This window comes from Myotis myotis, unplaced genomic scaffold, assembly GCF_014108235.1.
Source record: "Myotis myotis isolate mMyoMyo1 unplaced genomic scaffold, mMyoMyo1.p scaffold_m19_p_4, whole genome shotgun sequence".
Lineage (NCBI taxonomy): Eukaryota > Metazoa > Chordata > Mammalia > Chiroptera > Vespertilionidae > Myotis > Myotis myotis.
The window spans coordinates 124,474,894-124,499,364 of record NW_023416346.1 but is presented as its reverse complement, the minus strand read 5'-3'; the positions used below and the strand labels follow the sequence as shown (position 1 = coordinate 124,499,364).

Below are 24,471 nucleotides of genomic sequence, written 5' to 3'. Positions count from 1 at the left end.
AACCAGAGGCAGAATTAACACAAGGTTAGTTTGATCAAATTACAAAATGCTTTGAAGTCATTATTCTACCCCTGGAACCATGGATGCTGTGGTAGAATAAAAAATATATAAATATATACAGTATATGGTCTTTGTTCTCATTTTCTGAAAGAGCTTCAAAAACCTTTGGAATTTTCTGAGTGACAGGGGTATCTTTGTTATGCTAATGAGGTGGCTCAGGGTGGCCCCTAGATGGCTTGAGGATGGGAGTTAGACACCAGAAAAAACGAACCAAGTCATTAGAAAGCTGGAACTTTCAGCCACCTGAACTCCAGAGAGGGGATGGGGATGGGGGTGGGGGGGAGAGGGGTGTCTAGAGATTGAGTTCAATCATGTGACCAGTAATGAACTCCCAACAACAAGAAGACTGGGGAGCATCCTAGCTGGTGAATATACAGGTGTGAGGGAGGGTGGCTTGCCCTGACTCCATGGAGATAAGAGCTCTTGCACTCAGGACCCTCCTAGACCTTGCCCTATGTATCTCATCTCGCCGTACATTTGTACCCTTTATATATAGCACTTTCCTGATTCTGTGAGTCATTCTAGAAGAATTGGTGTTGGAACATGGATGCTTCTTTATATGTCAAGACACACGGCCCAAGGCACCATGTTCCAAGTCTAGGTTAAAGCAGCAGCATTAAATGCATACACCTTATCTCCTAAATGTGGGCATGTAATTTGTTTGTTTGTTCATTTGTTGCTGCTGCGGCTGCTATAGTTGCTTTTGTCCGCTTTCTTCTTGTGGGTAAATTTACAAACCCACATTGAACACAGTCAAATTAATTACACCTGTTAGAAGAGAATGGCTCCTTTGCCAGGTGGTGTGGTTGTTTTTCACACTTACCCTAACGAGCTTTCACCACCCTCTCAAGTACATCCAAGAAGCTACTGGCAGGCACTTAAGGATCTGCCACATCCTAAATAAATGCCAAGAAATGTTCTGCCAACAGTATGTGTGCAGTCTTCCCAAATCCGTAGCTCTCCAACCAGGGATTCCTAAGCTGTTTGAACATCATCAACCTGATACTTAAGACTAGTGTGCCTCACTTGTGCATTCACCAACACAACTGAAAGTGCTGAGATGTCACTGATAAGAGGCTTTGTCACAATTACTATTTAAAACTAAATCTCTGGCCCTAGCCAGTTTGGTTCAGTGGATAGAGCATCGGCCTGCAGACTGAAAGGTCCCAGGTTCGATTCCAGTCAAGGGCGCATGCCCAGGTTGCAGGCTCAATCCCCAGTGGGGGGTGTACAGGAAACAAGCAAGATCAATGGCTCTCTCATCATTGATGTTTCTATCTCTCCCTCCCTCCCCCTTCCTCTCTGAAATCAATAAAAATAAAAGAAACAAAAAAACCCCTAAATCTCTGGACAACCACAACTGCCATTTACTCATCCTCCAGGCCAGAGAGATATTTTTTCAAATGTCATAGTAATGGGCCACATCCACAGAGACACCTCCAATTCTCCACCCGGTCCTCAGCAACCCCAATGAGGAGAGCTTTAAATGCAAATTCACCAGCAACTATGAAATGGGAGCATTAACTCATAACAGAGAAAACGATGCGCTGAAAATGGCTAATACACTGGCCTGTGCACTGATGGGACAGAGCATACTTCAGAATCTCTAGTTATAGAAAACAGACGATATGGTCGAAAGTTTGGACTATATCTGTTCTCAGAGCTGAGAACGAAAAGGGGACTCTAAATCTAACAAGCTGTGACCGAAAGTAACCTCACAGGGTGATCTGATCACAACTTCCTAACATTTCAGGCCCATTAACTTCCCTAGTGAAAGGTTTATCTTTGCCTTAAGCGAGCCCTGACCATTGTTCTTCTGGGTTAACACACCTTTGAAATGCCAGAATAATCCCTCTTTTTTGGACTCATCAGAGGTAAAACCACCCTCAAGGGAGCATGTGATCTTGTTAACTGCACTGTAATCCAATCCCCACCTAGCTTTCTCCCACCCCCATGTAATCCTTCTTACAGTCCCTCCTTAAGCCCAGCCAGCATGGCTCAGTGGTTGAGCGTCAACCTATGAACCAGCAGGTCAAGGTTCAGTTCAATTCCCAGTGTGGCTTGATCCCCAGTGTGGGGTGTGCAGGAGACAGCCGCTCCATGATTCTTTCTCATCATTGAAGTTTCTATCTCTCTCTCTCCCGCTCCTTTCCTCTACCTGAAATCAGTAAAAACATATTAAAAACAAACAAAGAATGCAAACAACAAAAAAAACCTGTCCTCCAGAGTATTTGAGATCTTGCTTCCTAGCATTTGTCAATTTGGCTCAAAAAAACTCAGGTTTGGATGTCCTTACATTCTCCTTCTATTTAGGAGATCAGGTTATATGTGTTTAATACACACACAAAATACTATTGACCAATAGGAAGAGTACAAAAAACAAACTGAACAAAATCAAAATGGCTTGACGACATAAAAACACAGGGGAGCCCATTAAACCTGCCAGCACATTTTCAGAGTAGTTCCGACATATGCACTGACCCTCTAAGCATCAGACAGTAGGTTCTTCATCAAACTGCCCCCTGAGATACAGAAATCTGATTAGGTGGTTTTCAGGCTTTAGAGAGCTCAGAGCTTATCTGAAGAAAACAAAAGGTTTCTGCTAAACTTCACTCTTCCTAAGCACTGGTTATTATCACTTTTTAAATTATAGCCAACTCTGATCCCTTGTGCCTGAGCCTTACTGCAAACAAGAGACAGAGATAAGAAAATGAAAGAAAAAAGAAAAGCTAACTTTCAGATACCTAGGTGGGAAGTCTGGCAGGACATAGGACCTAAGCCCAAATCATGGTACAGTTTCTGTAGCAATGAATTGAACTGAGGCCGCTGATGTAATCAGAAGTGATCGGGTGAATGTCAACGTAATGTGTGCTTTATGGTTAGTTAAGCTGTAGCAGGTACAAGGAGAAATCGAAGTGGAAGCAGTCAGTGTTCTAGAAAGACAAGGTAAAGAGATGATAAGCAGGAGTGGTTCTCTCTCTAGAGATTTGACTTCGAGTTAAAAAGCCCAGCTGATTTTATACCTACAACTTAAGGAGTAGTTATGCAAAGAAACATGCACTCTATCTAAGGAATCAGGAGTCTCAAGATTGTTCACTTAAAGGCAAGGGAGCCGTGGCTGGATATGAGTTTTCATAAATGCTGTGAAAAATAATATGATGATTTAAGAGGCATAAAACGTTGGCATCAGCAGAAGTACCTGCAAGGCAATAAAATCTAAAGAGCAGCACTAACCTGTTCAGGGTTCACATGACAAAACATAGAAATCTTTTCCTTCACAGCCATTTCGATGGGCTTTGAACTCCGGCAGACGATCTGTCAAAGTCAGTTATGCACAGGTCAGCAAGCAGGAATCAGCTATCCACACCACCATTCGTTTTCAGAAGGACACAAGATAAATTTCTTTTTGCTACAACAGACTTGACTAGGTATGTACATGTTCATTCTGGGCATTCCATTGGCCTTTCAGAAGCTCGCCTGAGCACTAATATAAGCAAGTATAATCAAACTCAGCACAACTCTACCAGTAAGAACTCGAAATGTGAAGGTGTCTCTCATAAGTAGAGCCAAGGCCACAAATGTTACTCCTTTAAAAATACAAGAACAGCTCGGCCAGTGTGGCTCAGTGGTTGAGCATTGACCTATGAACCAGGAGGTCACGGTTCAATTCCCGGTCAGGGCACATGCCCGGGTTGTGGGTTCGATCCCCGGTGTGGGGTGTGCAGGAAGCAGTGATCAATGATTCTCTCTCATCATTGATGTTTCTCTCTCTCTCTCTCCCTCTCCCTTCCTAAAATCAATAAAAATATATATTTATAAAAACATAAAAAACACAAGAACAGAGCTAGACCAGGCTTGGCAAACTTTTCCTCTAAAGGGCGCGATGGTAAATAGTTTAGGTTTTGCAGGCCATGCAGTCACTGTCCTGACTACTCAGTTGTACTACTGTAGTGCAAAGGCAGATATAGACAAATGTAAACAATGGATGGTATCATGTTCCAATAAAACTTTATTTACAATTTTAAAAGTCTTAAAAAAATTTCTTTCCAGGAAACAGGCCTACAGGCCCTTACTTACTGACCCCTGATCTAGACTATTGGTAATAACTGGATTACCTGCTATAAATAAGAGCAGTGATAGCCCATCCTAGTAGGGTCATGGGAAAATCTCCAAGGTCCCACCTCACTCTCAAGGACCCAGGGACCATACAAAATGGCAGGACATTGCACTTGACCAGGTGTCAGTGTGGCCAATCAAAGGAGGGCCTGGAGAAGAACCAATGGCCAATTTAGAAATGTGTGAAGTGACACTTGAGGATGAATCCCCTTCCCTGGATCCCAGATACAAAAAGGTCAATGTCATAGGAAGCATTTGAGAGCTAGAAAGGACTTAGATGAGGTTATAGATTAAGAAAAGGAGGTCTTATTGACAAGAAATTTACCCAGTCTCTTTAACTCACCAGATCAGGAGACAGGCCCAACCCCCTCAGCGCACGAACACTGTTTTGTGTGGGTTTGGTTTTTTGTTCTCCGGTAGCACTGGGCTGAAAAGAAATGGGTCACTGTTAGTACCTTGGACATTTAGCTCTCCTTGATAGTGAATGGATCCCTAGCTAAAATACGGAATAAACAGAATATCATAAGAAAACTTATAGAAGTTGCTGTCTATACTTATCTGGAAAGCTCACCTGTGGGACAAGGCTAACATGGATGTTACAGAAATTCTCTCTTTTTGCCTTAAACTGAAATTGTCTGAATGCTTCCACAAATGGCATTCCTTCAATGTCTCCGATGGTGCCACCCAACTGGAAATGGAAAAAAAGACACAAGTGATCTTCCATGTTACACAAACTAATAGAAAAAGTCTTAATAAGCTAAGCAGAAATTTATGGTGACACAAGAACAGATGTTTGTAAATACAGTGGAACCTCATTTCTCCAACTTTGTTCCAGATGGCTGTTCGAAAACCGAATCATTTTTGCCAATTAGGAATAATGTAAATTGGTCTAGCCATTGTGGTTCAGTAGTTGAGCATCGACCTATGCACCAAAAGGTCACGGTTCAATTCCTGGTCAGGGCATATGCCCAGGTTGTGGGCTCAATCCCCAGTGTGGGGCGTGCAGGAGGCAGCTGATCCATGATTGTCTCTCATTATTGATGTTTCTATCTCTCTCTCCCTCTCCCTCTCCCTTCCTCTCTGAAGTCAATAAAAATATTTTTTTAAAAAATAAAATAAAGCCGAAACCGGTTTGGCTCAGTGGATAGAGCGTTGGCCTGCGGACTGAAAGGTCCCAGGTTCGATTCCGGTCAAGGGCATGTACCTTGGTTGCGGGCATATCCCCAATAGGGGATGTGCAGGAGGCAGCTGATCAATGTTTCTCTCTCATCAATGTTTCTAACTCTCTATCCCTCTCCCTTCCTCTCTGTAAAAAAAATCAATAAAATATATTTTTTAAAAAAAAAATAAAAATAAAAATAAAATAAAGGGAGATGAAGCAAAGGAAAGAGAAAATGGAGACTAGAAAATAAAATAAGAAGGGATATGCAGGTGGGCAAAGGGGGAAATGGGGACATCTATAATAGTGTCAACAATAAAGTTAAAAAAAAAAGAATAGATGCTGTAGTCTGTTTGGAATCACAGAGAGAGGAGTGTGTCGGTGCTAAAGATTAACAATGGACACCCAGAAGGATGTCCAACTCCCAAAGCAGCAGCCAATGAATGTCATGCAGAAAATGAAATAAAATCCAGGGATCCAATCAGATGCAGAGAATGTGGATACAGAATAATGTACAAGAAAAGGACTAAAAGATTGGTGGTTTTTGATGCTCAATGAAACAGAATTCAGAAGAATATCTTAGTTCACATTTGGATTTGCTGTTAATGTTGTATAGCTTTTGATTAGTATACTTATTTTTATAAATACAACTATATACGCATGATCTCATGTTAAAAGCCATATTGTATTTAGGTATTTATTAATAGTTTATATAAAGATTATTTTTTGTTCAAAAAAAAAAATAGATGGAGTGTAACACAGCCAGGTAAACAGGAAAGAGAGTAAGCAGAGCCTCAAGAAGGGGGGAAGAAAGCAAGGGCGAGGAGGGCTTTCAGGATGATCTAATCCTGTGTATATAAGATCTCTCTGCCTGTTCTGTGAAGATATGGATAAAATTAAATAAACGAATCATGCTATCATTGATTCACTTGGATTATACAGACTAGTAAATTACCACAAACCCCTCCCCCCCCAAAAGGGGGGATCATTATAAGGCTGCTAACCCTTCATGTCATCAAGACTGAAAATGTTAAAAATAAAATGGAGAGCTTTAAGAAAAGAGAAGGCAATTCATTAGCAGACAAAAAGATCCAGAATATAGAGCCACCTGGCTCTTCCTGGTGTGAAATAGTGAGCATTCTCTCTGTGTCACTCTAACTCTCTCTGTGTGTCTCATTCTGTCTCTCTCTCCATGAAGGAACAAACACACAAACACACACACACACACACACACACACACACACACACACACCTGCATGCATCTGAACAGTCTCCTTGTAATGGTGGTACAATTAGAATTAAATCACTACTCTTAAACATGCTGCTTTTCTGAAACGAGCAGTACAAAAAGCCCTGAGAATATTCCTGATAATGTAATCCTTTGATAAATGTTAACTTAATACATAATGTGCTTTCAATAGTTACCTAAGCATTTTACTTTAGACTGGGATGAAATTCACCTTAACCCATTCATCCTCACCATATTTAAATGCTTAAAGACTGTCACATGGATTTTAAAATGAATTCTCTAGCATTTGAGCACATACTACATGCTCAACACTATAAATGAGGTGCTGGAAGATTTTAAGACAGCATGTTCCCAAGGAGCTCAGAATTTAGGAAGGGGAAATAAGGCAGAACTAAAGAACGATAATCAGGAATAAAACTTAAGCACTAAGTGAAATGATCTGGGTGTTGAGGAGGAAGAGATCACCTGGGCTTTGTAACCAGCTTTGACATCTCGGATTGATCAATAACTACCCAAACTTACCACATCCCAAACTGAACCCCTGGTCCATCACCTCTGGCCCTGTTTTGCTGGGTGCTTTTTCATCTCAGCAAATAGCATCTCTTCCCACTCACTGGTTCAAGCTAGAATTACTGCATCTTTTGCCAGGATTACTGCAATAATCTAAACCAGGGGGTAGCAAACCATGGCCTGCTGCCTGACTTTATATATAAAATTTTATTGGCACACAGCTATGCCTGTTCATTTACATATTGCCTATAGCTGCTTTCACACTACAATGGCAGACTTGAGTAGCTGCTGACATTGACAAAGACTCTCCCACTTGCAAAGCTAAACATATTTTTCATCTGGCCCTTTACAAAAAGAGGTGGCAGACCCCCAAATCTTAAGGGCCCACAGCTTCTACTCTCTCCTGTCCTACAATCAAACCATTTGTCACATACCAGCAGAATGACCTTTAAAAAACTCAAAATATGCCCCCAACCCCTTGCTTAGAATAACACACTGCTTCACTAAAAATAAAGCCTAAACTCCTTTATGTATCCAACAAAGGCCCTTCTAGATCTGGCCCGTGCACAGATCTCTAATCTCATCTCATGCCCCAACCTCTCACCCTGTACTTCAGCCCCACTGGCCTCTCAGACGGGCTCATTCTCCTTCCTGCCCCTTCTTCATCTATCTCCCTTTTATGCTTCAGCCCAGGGAGCTATGTCCTCCTCAGAAAGCCGGACCCTGACCACTCACTCACCTAAAGCAGCCACTCTCTCGATGCCCCCATCACAGTACCCTGCCTGTGCCCTTCCTGATAACTCAGTACAAGGTACCATTATTTTATCTGAGTCCTTGTTTCCTGTCTCTCTACCCTACTAGGCTGTAAGCCCTATGAGGGCAGGAACGTGCCTGCCGTATCTCCAGCACAAGCCCAGCACACTACATGCACCACTGGGGGCTTAGGTTAGTGGTCAGGACAGGACAGAGGGTCTCAAAATTCAATATAAGCCCTAGGTAACAGGATTCTAGTACCTGTTTTCATAATGACAATGGAATCAAACTAAGAAGGGGGAGGGAAAGAGGGAGGGAGGGATTTCATTGCTACAAAAGAAATTCTTCTTTAACTCAGATTACTCAGATAACAAAACACAATTAAAATTCAAGTTTCCTGGGTATGGAACAGACAGAAATATATGATAATTCTGTAAAAGAATGACAATCTTAATTATGAAAATCCAAGAAATATCACATGCAATCAGGAAACTGGCAGGAGGTGAAGGGTGTAAGTGCTCATTAACTACAATGCAGCAGAATCTAATGGGGGAGAAAAAAAAATATTTTTTAGGAAAAAAGAGGTCTGCATTAAACTAAACCTTAAGGAGACATCTCCTTTTTTGATGGTGTACTGGGAGCCAACAGGAAATCTGGAAAAGGAAGCAAAACTTTAAACATTATCTGATTCTGCCCTCACGTGGCATGCAGTGGTACTGCATTCTCTCCATCTATTTGGAGGGTCCCATTACCACTTCTCTGGCTTGCCATTATCATATTAGAATAGTACTAAATTAATTATTTTCCCCACACAATAGGGAAAATAGTACCCATAACAATAGTTTAAAATCTATGCAAAGCTTCAATTGAAGCAACAGCAAATTTATAAGATGTGTAATGTCCATTTTGCCTTTAAGGAAAGGAGTCTTTTAAGAAGGAAAGAAGGAAAGGAAGGAAAGGAAGGAAAGGCAGGAAAGGCAGGAAAGGCAGGAAGGCAGGAAGGCAGAAAGGCAGGAAGGCAGGAAGGCAGGAAGGCAGGAAGGCAGGAAGGCAGGAAGGCAGGAAGGCAGGAAGGCAGGAAGGAAGGAAGGAAGGAAGGAAGGAAGGAAGGAAGGAAGAAAGGGAGGGCGAGCCTGGCCTGTGTGGGTCCGTGGATGAGCATCGACCTATGATCCAGAAAGTCATGGTTCAATTCCCAGTCAGGGCACATGCCCGGGTTGCAGGCTCAATCAGTAATTCTCTCTCATCATGATGTTTCTCTCTCTCTCTCTCTCTCCCTTCCTCTCTGAAATCAATAAAAATATATTTTTCTTAAAAAGAGAGGAACAAAAGAATGAAGGAGGGAGGGAGGGAGGGAGGAACCTTTACTCCTCTAAACCATGCATAAATTATTTCAGGTTCACGCTTAGACAACCTGCACTAACATGAACACAGCCTGTCAGCTCCACAGGTCTGAGAAGTCGAGGCCTCAGTGCAAAAATGCTTCTATACCCTTAAACTAAAAGTTAGCTTTGGCGGTTCTTTGAAAGCTTAAATCATACACACATACAAATGTTGCACACAACTTAAACCCAACAGAATGTCTGACCTAGTGCCCAATAAGCAAATATAAACATCAGGGTTATATAAAAAATGAGTTTCTCTGGGGACAAGTTGGCACAGTTTATCTGTTTCCATGAAATTAAAAATTGAGACAATAAGTCCTGGAAAGCAGGAGTCATTGTCTCATCATATTCACAGCTATCATGGAGCTAGTACATATTGAAGTGCTTAATTAATATTTATTAAGCCAAACAAATCAACTCAAGAGCAGAATTTTAAAAATTGAGAATACAGATATGGAACAAAAAAGAACAATGTGCAGGTACAGGCCTAAAATGTATGCTTGTTGTTTTTTCTTTTTCTTTTTCTTTTTTATTTTATTTTATTAAATCTTTATTGTTCAGATTATTACATTTGTTCCTCTTTTTTTCCCCCCATAGCTCCCCTCCACCCAGTTCCCACCCCACCCTCTGCCCTTACCCCCCCACTGTCCTCATCCATAGGTGCACAATTTTTGTCCAGTCTCTTCCCGCATCTGCCACACCCCTTTCCCCACCAAGAATAGTGAGTCCATTCCCTTTCTATGTCCCTGATTCTATTATAATCACCAGTTCATTCTGTTCATCAGATTATTTATTCACTTGATTTTTAGATTCACTTGTTGATAGATGTGTATTTGTTGTTCATAATTTGTATCTTTACCTTTTTCTTCTTCCTCTTCTTAAAGGATATCTTTCAGCATTTCATATAATCCTGGTTTGGTGGTGGTGAACTCCTTTAGCTTTTTCTTATCTGTGAAGCTCTTTATCTGGCCTTCACTTCTGAATGATAGCTTTGCTGGATAAAGTAATCTTGGTTGTAGGTTCTTGGCATTCATCACTTTTTTTTTTTTTTAAATATATTTTATTGATTTTTTACAGAGAGGAAGGGAGAGAGATAGAGAGTTAGAAACATCGATGAGGGAGAAACATCGATCAGCTGCCTCCAGCACATCTCCTACTGGGATGTGCCCGCAACCCAGGTACATGCCCTTGACCGGAATCGAACCTGGGACCTTTTAGTCCGCAGGCCGATGCTCTATCCACTGAGCCAAACCGGTTTTGGCGGCATTCATCACTTTGAATATTTTTTTTTTTAATTAAATCTTTATTGTTCAGATTATTACATTTGTTCCTCTTTTTTTTCCCCCCATAACTCCCCTCCTCCCAGCTCCCGCCCCACCCTCCGCCCTCACTCCCCACCCACTGTCCTCTTCCATAGGTGCACGATTTTTGTCCAGTCTCTTCCCGCATCTCCCACACCCCTTTCCCTCCCAAGAATAGTCAGTCCATTCCCTTTCTATGTCCCTGATTCTATTATGATCACCAGATTATTTATGCACTTGATTCTTAGATTCACTTGTTGATAGATGCATATTTGTTGTTCATAATTTGTATCTTTACCTTTTTTTTTCTTCTTCCTCTTCTTAAAGGATACCTTTCAGCATTCCATATAATACTGGTTTGGTGGTGATGAACTCCTTTAGCTTTTCCTTATCTGTGAAGCTCTTTATCTGACCTTCCATTCTGAATGATAGCTTTGCTGGATAAAGTAATCTTGGTTGTAGGTTCTTGGTATTCATCACTTTGAATATTTCTTGCCACTCCCTTCTGGCCTGCAAAGTTTCTGTTGAGAAATCAGCTGACAGTCGTATGGGTATTCCCTTGTAGGTAACTGAGTTTCTTTCTCTTGCTGCTTTTAAGAGTCTCTCTTTGTCTTTTGCTCTTGGCACTTTAATTATGATGTGTCTTGGTGTGGTCCTCTTTGGATTCCTTTTGCTTGGGGTTCTCTGTGCTTCCTGGACTTGTAAGTCTATTTCTTTCACCAGGTGGGGGAAGTTTTCTGTCATTATTTCTTCAAATAGGTTTTCAATATCTTGCTCTCTCTCTTTTTCTGGCACCCCTATAATTCGGATGTTGGTACGCTTAAAGCTGTCCCAGAGGCTCCTTACACTATCTTCGTATTTTCAGATTCTTTTTTCATTTTGCTTTTCCGGTTGGGTGTTTTTTGCTTCTTCGCATTTCAAATCTTTGCCTTGATTCTTGCGGTCCTCTGGTCTGCTGTTGGGAGTCTGTATAATATTCGTTATTTCAGTCCGTGTATGCTTAATTTCTAGTTGGTTCTTTATCATAACATCGAGGGTCTCATTAGATTTCTTGTAGATCTCAATAACTTTATCGGCGGCTTCTAGACAGTTCTTGAGAGACCTTAAAAGTGTGGTTCTGAACTCAATATCCTCCATTGACAGTTTTGTCCTGTTTCTTTGTCTCCGCATTTTTTATGCTTTCTTGGTGCACCCCCTAGTGGTCTTTGTGTGCAGTCTTGTTGTAGTTAAGCCTTGATTGTTGTAGTTAATACTAGGGGGATTTGATCTCCAGGCCAACTGGCTGTGAGAATCAGCTGTGTCTGCAGTGGGAAAACTTCTGTCCTCTAGGGAGGTGCTAATCTAGCCTTTGCCTGAGGCTATCTGGCAAATGGCTCTGTGCAGGGCTTGGGCGGGGCGGGTTGAATGGGATCAACAGAGCGGGTGGAGGGAGCAGTTATGGCTCTTCTCAGTCCCGTCCCCAGAGGCTCTGCCTCTCAGAGTCCCAGCAACCGCTGCAAACCTCGGAGAGAAAGCTGCCCTCGCGTTCCGACCGATGCCAGACAGTCCCGCTTCTCCCGTTTGAGTCTGGGTCCCTAGAGACGCGCCCAGAACTGGAGCTCAGAATCTGAGACTCCCTCCCGATTGAAAACGACAACCGCGCCCTCAGCTACCAGCCCGCTCCGCGCGTACCTCCGCACCTTTGTATTTTCCGCACTGTGCCTCCTCTGAGTCTCGTATGCTATTCTCTTTCCCTCTAGTTGAAGAATTTCCCCTCAGCCAGTCTTCCTGTGGTTCTGGGCAATGTCTGTTCTGTCTTTTAGTTGTATTTTTGAAGTGGTTGTTCGAGGCAGCTAACTCCGGTGTTTACCTATGCCGCCATCTTGGTTTCTCCTCTCATAGATCGCTTGTTGTTTTTTGAGATGGAAACTTTGGTTTAATTTGAGATGTCATTGAGAATTTTTTATTTCATTGTGCAAGTGGAATCTTTAACAATTATAGTCTGAGTCTATAGCATACTTCTTGTAAAATGATGACAGTCAGGTGTGTCAGCCCCAGAATCTATATATATAAAAGGCTAATATGCAAAGTGTCCCCTCAGGAGTTCAACCAGGAGACAGGGAGTTCAATCACTTGCTATGACGTGCGCTGACCACGAGGGGGCAGCATGGAACATGGTGGGCAACCAGAGGTGGCTGTGGGGTGCTAAGGGAGTGAGGGAAGGAGGAGGTGGGGAGGCAGGGAGGCGGGGAACCTGATTGGCCCTGATCACTGGCCAGGCCTAGGGATCCTACCTGTGCATGAATTTTGTGCACCAGGCCTCTAGTGAAATATAAAAGCTTTGTTCAAGGATGATTCTCAAAAAACAATGGCTAGAAAAGCTGAGATGAAAAAGAAGTGTTAAGAAGGCTTGTCCTGCCCAACTGGTGTGGCTCAGGGGTTGAGTATTGACCTATGAACCAGGAGGTCACGGCTTGATTCAAAGTCAGGGTATATACCTGGGTTGCAAGCTCAATCCCCAGAGTGAGGCATGCAGGAGGCAACTGATCAATGATTCTCTCTCATCATTGATGTTTCTCTCTCTCTCCCTCTCCCTTCTTCTCTAAAATTTAAAAAAAAAAAAAACACCCATATTTTTAAAAAAAGAGGGCTCGTCTCAAGGTCAAATTGAGCTTATATTTTAATGACGTTTGGTGGCAGCTCAATTACATTAAAAAATGATTTCCCCTTCTCTTTTTTGTGGTTATTATTTTAAATGTAGATTTTTTTAAAATGTATAATATACCTGAAAAAGTGTGCAAATTGTAAGTGTGCAACTTGAAGAATTTTCAGTTTAGCCATCAACAAGGTCAAGAAATAGAATTACATTATCAGCATCCCAGAAACCTCCCTTTTGCCCCCTCCCAATCACTACCTCCCTCCTCTCCAAAGGTCACCACTATCCTGACGTCTAACACCATAAGTTACTTTTACATATTCATGTATATCATTGTAAATGTAGATTTTTTAAAAAAGAGCAGAATCAAAAAATAAAAGGCAAAAACATTTGTACACATGACCATTTGGAACTTTTTTGTGACTACGTTAATAATCTTAAGAAAAAGCTATTCTTTCACCTATAAAAACTAAAAGAAAGGGTCCGTCAATGAATGAATGGATATACACGCACAGTGGAATACTACTCAGCCATTTAAAAACAATAAAATCTTGCTATTTGTGATAATATGGATGGACCTTGAGGGTATTATGCTAAGTGAAATAGGCAAAAGGAAAAAGACAAATACCTCACTCATATGAAAAAACTCACATACAAAAAACAAAACAAAAACAAACCTATAAATACAGAAAATAGATGTTACCACAGGGCAAGGGGGCGTGGAGTGAAAGGGTGATGGATAGTAACTAGACTTTAGGAGTGATCACTTTGTAGTGTATACAGATGTTAAATTATGTTATACACACAATTAGGTATAGTACAAAATACTTGATAATGATAATAAACAACTATGTCATTGGTTTATGTATTTAGCATACTAGACTTTTTATTGTTATTTTAGAGTCTACACTTTCTACTTATAAAAAATGTTTGCTGTAAAACACTATGTTGTTATGTCAGCAGTAGCCTCACACATTTCGTGTTTACTGGGTTTCTTGATTGCATCATTTTTTTCTTGTCCTTGATTTAATCCCGTGTTGTTTCATACAGTAACAGGCTGTGCAGGCTTGTAGCCTAGGAGCCATAGGCTATGCCACATAGCCTAGGTGTGTAGTAGGCTGTACCATCTATGTTTGTGTAAGCGCACTCTATGGTATTCGCATGACAAAATTGCCTGACGACAAATTTCTCAGAACGTATAGAATGTATCCCCATCATTGAGCAGGGCATAACTGTGGGAAACTGTTTATTGCCTTCACTATCTGATAAGCATAGACAGAGCACTCCCCGAAACCCCCGAAGGCTGGGTGCCTTTGAAGCCCTAGCAAAGCCCGGAGCTAGGCGCCACCTCTGTTTGTCCAGACAGTGGTAGCTGAAACTACTCCCCCATTTATTATTATGTAAATCCTTGCTGATGGGCTAGTCTGCCTGTTAATGGGGGGTCGCCTGCCTAAGGGCTACTCCAGATCAATAAGATTGGAGCAGCCTGAGCATGGGTGGAAGTCCCTCTCCTTGAGTTGGACTTGCCCGCCTGGACCTCCGATATTGCAAAATTATCTCGTGTCTTTTTTCTCATTTGTTGTGCGGCTCCTCTTTCAGGTACCGAACCCTACTCCATGCGGGTCGTGGAAGGAAACACACTCAACACATAACAGTATCTGTGGATGCATCACAGTGTAAAATTAAGTTCTTATCTCCCTCCTTCCCCTCCAGCACTCTTCCACCGCCTCTACATCACGAATCGTTCTTTGAAAGCTGATGACATCTATATCCCTGCTTTTAAGGCTTCTCTAATGCATCCTGGGATTGACTCTGAAAACTGAAAATCAATAAATAGAGTGACTATGTAAGTCTCCTTTACTGTAAAGTCAAGCTATGCCCTGGTTACAGCTCAGTTTTCATATCAGATGGTATCTTCCTGGAGCTTTTACCTGCCCTTCTCTTACACTGTTTGTCTTTATCGTTGCCCCATTTGTTTGCAAACTACTCACTGTATTAGATTTCAGATATTTTTAAAGAAAGTAAGCCTAATTATGCAGGTGTGTTTAATTTGCAAAACTTCATCAAGCTATACATCTGTATGTGCACTTTTCTGTGTTTAAGTTACACTCCAATTTTTAAAAATTATAAAGTATTACCTCTTTCCTCATAAATTGTGAAGGAAGAAATACCAAGGGAGAAATAATTTTGTAGAGCACACTTATGTATTTATACTAAGTTTATCAGCCATACTATTTAGTACAGTGTCCTATATAATAAAAGCCTAATATGCAAATTGTCCCCTCAGGCAGTCCTTCCACCAGGAGTTCGACCGCTCGCTATGATGTACGCTGACCACCAGGGGCAGCATGGAACATGGCGGGCATCAGCAACACGGCACTGGCAGCAGGCACTCAGGTGCTGGGCGCCCGCAAGGAGCCCGCCCCACACCTGTGCGGCCTCTTCTGGATGAGCCAGGCCACAACTGCCAGGACTGCAGGGGCCGGTCAGGCTCCCCATGGGTTCGCTCAGGAGCTGGTCAGAGAGGCCGGCCAGGAGAGAGCACACTGCCTGCCCAGCTTCCATGTGGCACCACTGGGTGGCCCAGAGGCCCATGCTGTGCCCCAGCCCACAGCATCTGGCCATGCTCACTGCATCTCTGCATGAGGACTCGGGCACCGTGACTCAGGTGGAGGAGTGTGTGCAGGGGCTCAGGGGCCCAGGTGTTGCCCAGGACTCAGAGGTCAGCTGGGACCTGCCCTTCCACACCAGACACTCATGCTTCAATCACAGGCCAGGCCTAGGAACCACACCCATGCATGAATTTTGTGCACCAGGCCTCTAGTAGTTATTATATGATAGTATAGCACATTATGTTACAGTTATCACCTCTACTATTAACAAAATTGATCTTGTTGATGGCATAATATCTACCTGCTAATAATGACAATAACAGCTAACATATGTTTATTAAGCACTTCCTAAATGCCAGACATTGCCAAATGCTTTATATTATCCCATTTAATCCTCACAACAACCCTGTTACCATCTTGTTACTATTACAATATTACATTATTATCATAGTTATAGATGACTACATTGAATTTTTTAGAAGTAATTTGCCAAATGTCACACAGGCACCTTAATAACGGCCAATAATTTTTGAGCACATACTACTAGTATAGATCAACAGTATTCTAAGCACTACGTATACTGACTTATTTAATCCTCAAAACAATGAGTTAAGTAGTGTCATTGTCCACATCTAGCAGATGAGTTGAGGCACAGAGAAGGTAAGCAAACTTGTCCAAGGTCACCCCACTGGTAAATGACCTAATTGAACTATGAACGCAAGCAATATGGCTCCAGACTCTAACCACTGAACTATATACCATTCAGGGGTCACGAGAGAAATTTGAACTTGAGCAGTCTGACTTTAGGAACTATGCTATTCATTATTCTGTTCTCCTGCCTGTCAATCAGATCAACTGACATTTAGATAGGGGTGCCTGGACGTCATTCTCAATCTGCACATTGATAGGAAGGGAAACATGAACAACTGGCAAGTTCAAATACAGGGTGGAGCATAAGTAGCTTTACAGTTGTTTGTAAGGAAAATAATATAAAAACAAATAATAATATAAGAATAAACTGGCCCTAACCAGCTTGGCTCAGTGGATAGCACGTCGGCCTGTGGACGGGTTCGATTCTGGTCAAGGGCATGTACCTTGGTTGCGGGCACATCCCCAGTGGGGGGTGTGCAGGAGGCAGCTGATCGATGTTTCTCTCTCATCGATGTTTCTAACTCTCTATCCCTCTCCCTTCCTCTCTGTAAAAAATCAATAAAATATATTTTTTAAAATAAAGAATAAACTGTATTTCATGTACTCATAACTGTATACCTACTTTTGCCCCACCCTGTATTATGTTCTTTTCTTGAATTTTAAATTTTATTTATTTTAGCTAATTAAAATTTAAAATACTCAATTCAGTTATTGGAAAACTTCTGAAGTATGTTTGGAATAACTTGTAAATATTAATCTATTTTCAATTAAACTTTCTGAACTCTAAATACAAATCAAATATTTCTCTTTTTTTGGTAGGAAATATCTTTATTCTTTTCTTTCTTTTTTTACTGGATTGTCCATATATGGTATCATTTTTTTTTTTATTTTTTTTTTTTTGCACTATGTGTTTTATTTTTATTTTTATTTTTTAAATATATTTTATTGATTTTTCACAGAGAGGAAGGGAAAGAGATAGAAAGTTAGAAACATCGATGAGAGAGAAACATCGATCAGCTGCCTCCTGCACATCTCCCACTGGGGATGTGCCCGCAACCCAGGTACATGCCCTTGACCGGAATCGAACCCGGGACCCTTCAGTCCGCAGGCCGACGCTCTATCCACTGAGCCAAACCGGTTTCGGCTGGTATCATTTTTTTAATTTAAATTATTTATTGTTTAAAGTATTACATATGTCTCCTTTTCCCCCCATTGACCTCTCCCCAGCTGCGCCCACCCCAAGCACATGCCCTCACCCCCTACTGTCTGTGTCCATTAGTTATGCTTATATGCATACATACATATCCTGTGGTTGATCTCTTACCCCCTCCTGCCCCCAATGTTCTTTCTTTAAACAGCTAATACTCACCTTCAAATCACCTCTACCACTACACTTCCATAAGTCCATCTCTCTACTCCCAATGCATTTTGAAAATACTTCTCAAATAATACTCACTAGAATGCATTCTGTTGTATGAGGACAGGGAGGTCTGCAGGCTCTTCAAGGCCAGAGACTGCCCATCCCAGGCTTGGCACACAGGAGGCCCTAACACTGACCTTATGTGCAACTGATGTCTCCGCATGCGTTGCTGCACACCCACCCCAGGAGTACTCACCCTGTTTAATGCCAATCTTGCCCACTGACTTGGGACCACAAGGCCAGGAACCATCTATTCTAGCCCAGTTCCTGGCACCCAGGATATCATCTTTATATATTTGTCGAATGAATAGAGATCAGATGGTTAAAAACCCAGAAGGACATCTATATTATAAAAGGCCTGTGGCCCTAACACCGTAATGACCAAAGACCGGCACGGGTGGGCGGAGCTGCACAATTTCGCATGCTGGGCTTCTAGTAAGTTTATAAAGAAATGTTCCGTGCTTACCTCAATAACACATATTTGGGGCTCCTCCTTATGACCATCCACTGGTACCATGGCTTGATTCATAACCCACTCCTGGACAGCATCAGTAATGTGAGGGACAACTGCAGAAAGAAGTAATTAGTACAAAAGCTTATTTCATGGTCATGAAAAGGCAGTGTATCCGATCTTTAGCCTGACAGCTACCTGGCAAATCAGACAAGCTATAGTCCTAATGCTATCATCTTTCTTCACTGAAATTAATACTGCAGGGGCAATTTAGGTTCACTCATTTAAATGTTATGCCTTTTCTCTTGAAACCAACCAACCCTAGAGAATAAGAAACAGAAAGCAGAAATGCCATCTTCAATGCAACTAGAAAACACTGATAATGCCAATGAAAAACTGTGCAAAGAGGGCTGCCTAGGATGCTGAATGCTAGGCTCCACAGGAAGGAAGGACGCAGAGAGGCCAGACCACAAGCCAATGGGGAAGGGGACATTCAAGAGGATATAGAGCCCTAACCGGTTTGGCTCAATGGATAGAGCATCAGCCTGTGGACTCAAGGGTCCCAGGTTCGATTCCGGTCAAGGGCATGTACCTTGGTTGTAGGCACATCCCCAGTGGGAGATGTGCAGGAGGCAGCTGATCGATGTTTCTCTCTCATCGATGTTTCTAACTCTCTATCCCTCTCCCTTCTTCTCTGTAAGAAATCAATAAAAATATATTTAATGATAAAAAAAAGGATATAGACAAGGTATGCCTGCTGATCAGGCACCAGGGAATGCTAATGTCAGCTGAAAAGGACAAACGGTGACATCTCCATAAGCATGTGAGGCTCAGGAGTCCCTTGGGTGGTGAGCAGGTTTGCAGTTGGTGATATCAACTGAAGAGGGGGATTCAGCCCAGCCACCTAACCTAATGTGATGGCTGGAAGTAGGAACATTGGCCTTCAGGAAGCTGAGGCGAAGGGGCATCCGTCACCTGCTCCACCTTACACCCGCAGTCTGCAGGCAAGAGGAAGTTGTCTTTGATTGGTGCGTTTGGAAGGACCACTGGGCATGCCTGGCCCACCCCCTTCTGGAAGGATGAGATTGGCCGGGTTTTGCCTCCATGCCAGCCGCACAGGGATCAGGGTTCAGGACCCAGGTCTGGGCCTTGCCCTCTCCTCCATCGTTGGGACATAGCAGATATGAGGCAGTGACTCTCCCTCCTGCAGGTTTTCCCAAGACCTACACTCGGGGGAAAACTATTAGAAAACACAGTTGTACTGGAGATCTGTGCCACAATGTCCAATTTCGGCAATAATATAGTTGCTCTTTTGATCTCCATCTGTCCTATTCCTACATCTGTTTCTCAATTGGTTCCAACATGAAAGTGATTTAAAGGGGATGGGGAATTATCACCTTTACCCTACCATGTAGGAACGTATGAATGCAAAACTTCAGAGGTACCAGGAGGGGATCTTTTCTAAGACAAAAGAGAACAATACCATCCAGGGAAAGGGTTGGTGAAAAAAGGTCAGACCATGCTACTTGCCACTCCAGTTCAATTCCCCAGTCCCTCTCCAAAGCTGACCTCCTTCAAAGGGAAATAATCATCATGCATGCAAAGATACAAGGAAAAATAACACAGTCAATAAAAAAAAAAAAAAAAACAGACAAAAACAAACCAAAAAAATACACCCTAATCATGTAAAAAAAGATGAATAAATGGTTCGCAATAGGTTTTATAAATGAATGAATGAATGAGAGACAGAGGGGTGGGGAGAGATTGACTAAGGGAAACAATAGCATTAGTAAAAAAGAGAAAAGACTGAAGAAAATAAATCAGGAACTCGGAGGATGAACTTGACATCTTTAAGGAAAATGAAAAAAAAAAAAGAATACAGGGATTTGAGGAGCATTAGAACTTGTACAGTGCAGGGACCTCCTCACTGTCTCGTCTGTTTTGAGCAAGGTGTGGGTGCTCAGCACACAGGGCTCCCTAATGTCTGTGGAATGCAATACCTTGGACTGTTTTCCCCAGGTAGTCACCACGCCTCTCTTTATTAATCACATGCTGATATATCTTCCCAGTGGTGATGTTGTTGTCTTTATAAAGATTAATATCCAAGAACCTTTCATAATTTCCAAGGTCTAAATCAACTTCTCCACCATCGTTTAAGACAAACACTTCTCCTAGAATAAAAAGGCAATGTAAAATTTTCAAATTTGCTTTCAGTAGATTATTTTTCAAAAATGAGCACATTTTATTAAAAAACTGCTAAGAGACTTATTTATAAACCATATTCTATCACCATTTCATTTTTTGTATCCTCACTCGAGGATGTTTGTTGATTTTTAGAGAGAGGAAGAGAGGAAGGGGGAGGGAGGGGGGGGGAGAGGAGGAGAGAGGGAGAGGGGGAGAGGGAGGGAGAGAGGGAGAGAGAGAGAGAGAGAGAGAGAGAGAGATGTGAGAGAAACATCTATCCATAGTTTGCCTCCAGGGGATGGACCCTGAAACCTAGGTATGTGCCTTGACTGGGAATCCAACCGGCAACCTTTTTTTTTTTTTTTTTTTTTTTTGGTGTGTGGGAGGATGCTCCAATCAACTGAATTACCCAACTAGGGCATCATTTCATTATTTTGATGGGAAAACTTAACAATTCAATCATATCCTTTAAAATGCATCAGAAAAATTCCAGCATCTTATTATGGGTTTTTTTCATACTTACTAAAATCTGTCTTCAAGATTTAGCTTTCCAAACTCATCGTATATCACTTAAAAAGGGGGCTTTAAAGCAGCAATTTAAAAAACTAATAGCAATTTACTTCAAAGTATCCATATCCTGTACTCTGGAATTTGCATAAGAAAGTTTTAATTGATTCCCATCTTGGTAAAAGTCACAGTTAAAGAGATAATAGATGAAAAGCAGGGCCCCAATGAGCCCACGGGGCAACTTGGTGAAAGAGAGGCAGAAAAGCCAGCCTGTGCAATAAGCCACCTGCACAGCAGGACCAAGAAAAGGGATGTAGATGCAGACTTAATCACATGAAATACCTGCTTTAATTATTTGGCATGTCTCTGGGTCTCCAATGTCACTTGAGGACATTGATTGGGAGTCCAGTGTTCTAAAGCCACCTTGTAAGAATTGAACTTCCCCTAATTAAGTAAATTCTATCATTTATGACTATGGCAGAAAGTTCACAGAAAAAAAAAGATTTGGCTAGCTTACTAACCTTATCAGAAACCTTTTATATCCTCATTTATGTCTCCCTTATCAGGTACCTAACAGTGGTCAGGAAGATTGCTAACTTTAAGGACAAAAGAGCAAATTGATGAAATTGCAATATTTCCCTATTTCTCAAATTCCATTTCTAGTTCAAATTCCACTTTCTCATGTTATTCAGGAAGTACCAATCTATGGGAGTCTTTTTACTTTGATCATCTTCACTTCTGACAAATACAAGAAGATCTCTGAAATCCCTTTAGGCAAGTCAGGCCAAATCTAGTTTGCCAATACTCCACATATATGGCAAAGATATTCAAATTATAAACTCCTAAATTTTCAAAGTATGTACGCATTATGTTCTTAGAAGAGAAAGAAAAACTATAGATGGCAAACCTTCAAAAAGGTTTTTACACTTCATGCAATTATGGTTAAAATTCCAACAGTTTTTTTAACTTGATAGTGACACTGAAGTTAATTTGGAAGAAAAGCAGGTGTGATTACCAAAACAAAATAAGTAAAGATAAATGCCCTTATAATAGTGGTGAGGAAAGGAAGATTGAAATACATGTAGATATTCAATACATATAAATATAGAATATGATAACATCAACAAATATACAAAACCAAAATATTCAAAAAGGTGTCTACTGCATGAAGGAATTTAATACGTGACAAAAAACAGAAGATATCATCACAAACCAAAGTAGATAAAATACTCAGGAATAAACTTCAAAGAAATTTATAGGACCTACATGAAGAAAACTTAAAAACCTTATTTTAGAGACATGAAAGAAGGTATAAATAAAATGAAAGCCACTTATAAAGTTCCTAAATGGGCCAATCAATATTTTCAGTGTTTATTTCTTCCCCAAATTAATTCATAAATTTAAAGCAGTTTCTGTCAAAAACTCCAATTTGATTTCTTATAAAGCTTGACAAAATAATTCATACTTAATCTTGAAGACACTGAACATTTTGAAATTTTAAGAGAAGAAAAGGAATAATGAGGAAAGTCCTGATCTACTTGATAATAAAAAGCTGCATTTGTTAAAATGATAGAAATAAACAAAGAAATCTGGAACAGAACAGAATACAAAGACAAAACTAAGTATATATGGATATTTAGTACATAACAAAAGGTGGTATTTCAGTCAGTGGAGAATGGATGAAATCTTTGATAAATGTCAGGAGGAATAGCTGGCTAATGAAAAAAAAAATAGAGATAGGTAAACACGGGAGTTAGCTGCCTCGAACAACCACTTCACAAATACAACTAAGAGACGGAATGGACATCGCCCAGAACCACAGGAAGACTGGCTGAGGGGAAATTCTTCAACTAGAGGGACAGAGAACAGCATACGAGACTCAGAGGAGGCACAGTGCGGAAAATACAAAGGTGCGGAGGTACGCGCGGAGCGGGCTGGTAGCTGAGGGCGCGGTTGTCGTTTTCAATCGGGAGGGAGTCTCAGATTCTGAGCTCCAGTTCTGGGCGAGTCTCTAGAGACCCAGACTCAAACGGGAGAAGCGGGACTGTCTGGCATCGGTCGGAACGCGAGGGCAGCTTTCTCTCCGAGGTTTGCAGTGGTTGCTGGGTCTCTGAGAGGCAGAGCTTCTGGGGAAGGGACTGAGAAGAGCCATAACTGCTCCCTCCACCCGCTCTGTTGATCCCGTTCGACCCGCCCCGCCCAAGCCCTGCACAGAGCCATTTGCCAGATAGCCTCAGGCAAAGGCTAGATTAGCACCTCCCTAGAGGACAGAAGTTTTCCCACTGCAGACACAGCTGATTCTCACAGCCAGTTGGCCTGGAGGTCAAATCCCCCTAGTATTAACTACAACAATCAAGGCTTAACTACAAAAAGACTGCACACAAAGACCACTAGGGGGTGCACCAAGAAAGCATAAAAAATGCGGAGACAAAGGAACAGGACAAAACTGTCAATGGAGGATACTGAATTCAGAACCACACTTTTAAGGTCTCTCAAGAACTGTCTAGAAGCCGCCGATAAACTTAATGAGATCTACAAGAAAACTAATGAGACCCTCGATGTTATATTGGGGAACCAACTAGAAATTAAGCATACACGGACTGAAATAATGAATATTATACAGACTCCCAACAGCAGACCAGAGGAGCGCAAGAATCAAGGCAAAGATTTGAAATGAGAAGAAGCAAAAAACACCCAACCAGAAAAGCAAAATGAAAAAAGAATCCAAAAATACGAAGATAGTGTAAGGAGCCTCTGGGACAGCTTCAAGCGTACCAACATCCGAATTATAGGGGTGCCAGAAGATGAGAGAGACCAAGATATTGAAAACCTATTTGAAGAAATAATGACAGAAAACTTCCCCTACCTGGTGAAAGAAATAGACTTACAAGTCCAGGAAGCGCAGAGAACCACAAACAAAAGGAATCCAAAGAGGACCACACCAAGACACATCATAATTAAAATGCCAAGAGCAAAAGACAAAGAGGGAATCTTAAAAGCAGCAAGAGAAAGAAACTCAGTTACCTACAAGGGAATACCCATACGACTGTCAGCTGATTTCTCAACAGAAACTTTGCAGGCCAGAAGGGAGTGGCAAGAAATATTCAAAGTGATGAATGCCAAGAACCTACAACCAAGATTACTTTATCCAGCAAAGCTATCATTCAGAAGTGAAGGCCAGATAAAGAGCTTCACAGATAAGGAAAAGCTAAAGGAGTTCATCACCACCAAACCAGGATTATATGAAATGCTGAAAGGTATCCTTTAAGAAGAGGAAGAAGAAGAAAAAGGTAAAGATACTAATTATGAACAACAAATATGCATCTATCAACAAGTGAATCTAAGAATCAAGTGAATAAATAATCTGATGAACAGAATGAACTGGTGATTATAATAGAATCAGGGACATAGAAAGGGAATGGACTCACTATTCTTGGTGGGGAAAGGGGTGTGGGAGATGCGGGAAGAGACTGGACAA

The 24,471-nt window shown here is 41.5% G+C and overlaps 1 protein-coding gene and 1 pseudogene across 4 annotated transcripts in view; one reads left to right on the top strand and one right to left on the bottom strand.

Moving 5' to 3' along the window:
- CTPS2 (CTP synthase 2) overlaps nucleotides 1–24,471 on the bottom strand; it is a 133,437-nt gene that overhangs the window by 86,522 nt on the left and 22,444 nt on the right. For all 4 annotated transcript variants that reach the window (XM_036305258.1, XM_036305261.1, XM_036305262.1 and 1 more), the window contains exons 3-7: nucleotides 20,303–20,473; nucleotides 18,318–18,418; nucleotides 4,748–4,864; nucleotides 4,520–4,603; nucleotides 3,295–3,375 (exon numbers count right to left, since the gene is read on the bottom strand). In XM_036305258.1, the coding sequence (XP_036161151.1) occupies nucleotides 3,295–3,375; nucleotides 4,520–4,603; nucleotides 4,748–4,864; nucleotides 18,318–18,418; nucleotides 20,303–20,473 (554 nt within the window). The remainder of the gene's footprint in view (nucleotides 1–3,294; nucleotides 3,376–4,519; nucleotides 4,604–4,747; nucleotides 4,865–18,317; nucleotides 18,419–20,302; nucleotides 20,474–24,471) is intronic.
- Nucleotides 5,733–5,917, top strand: LOC118654080 (annotated as a pseudogene).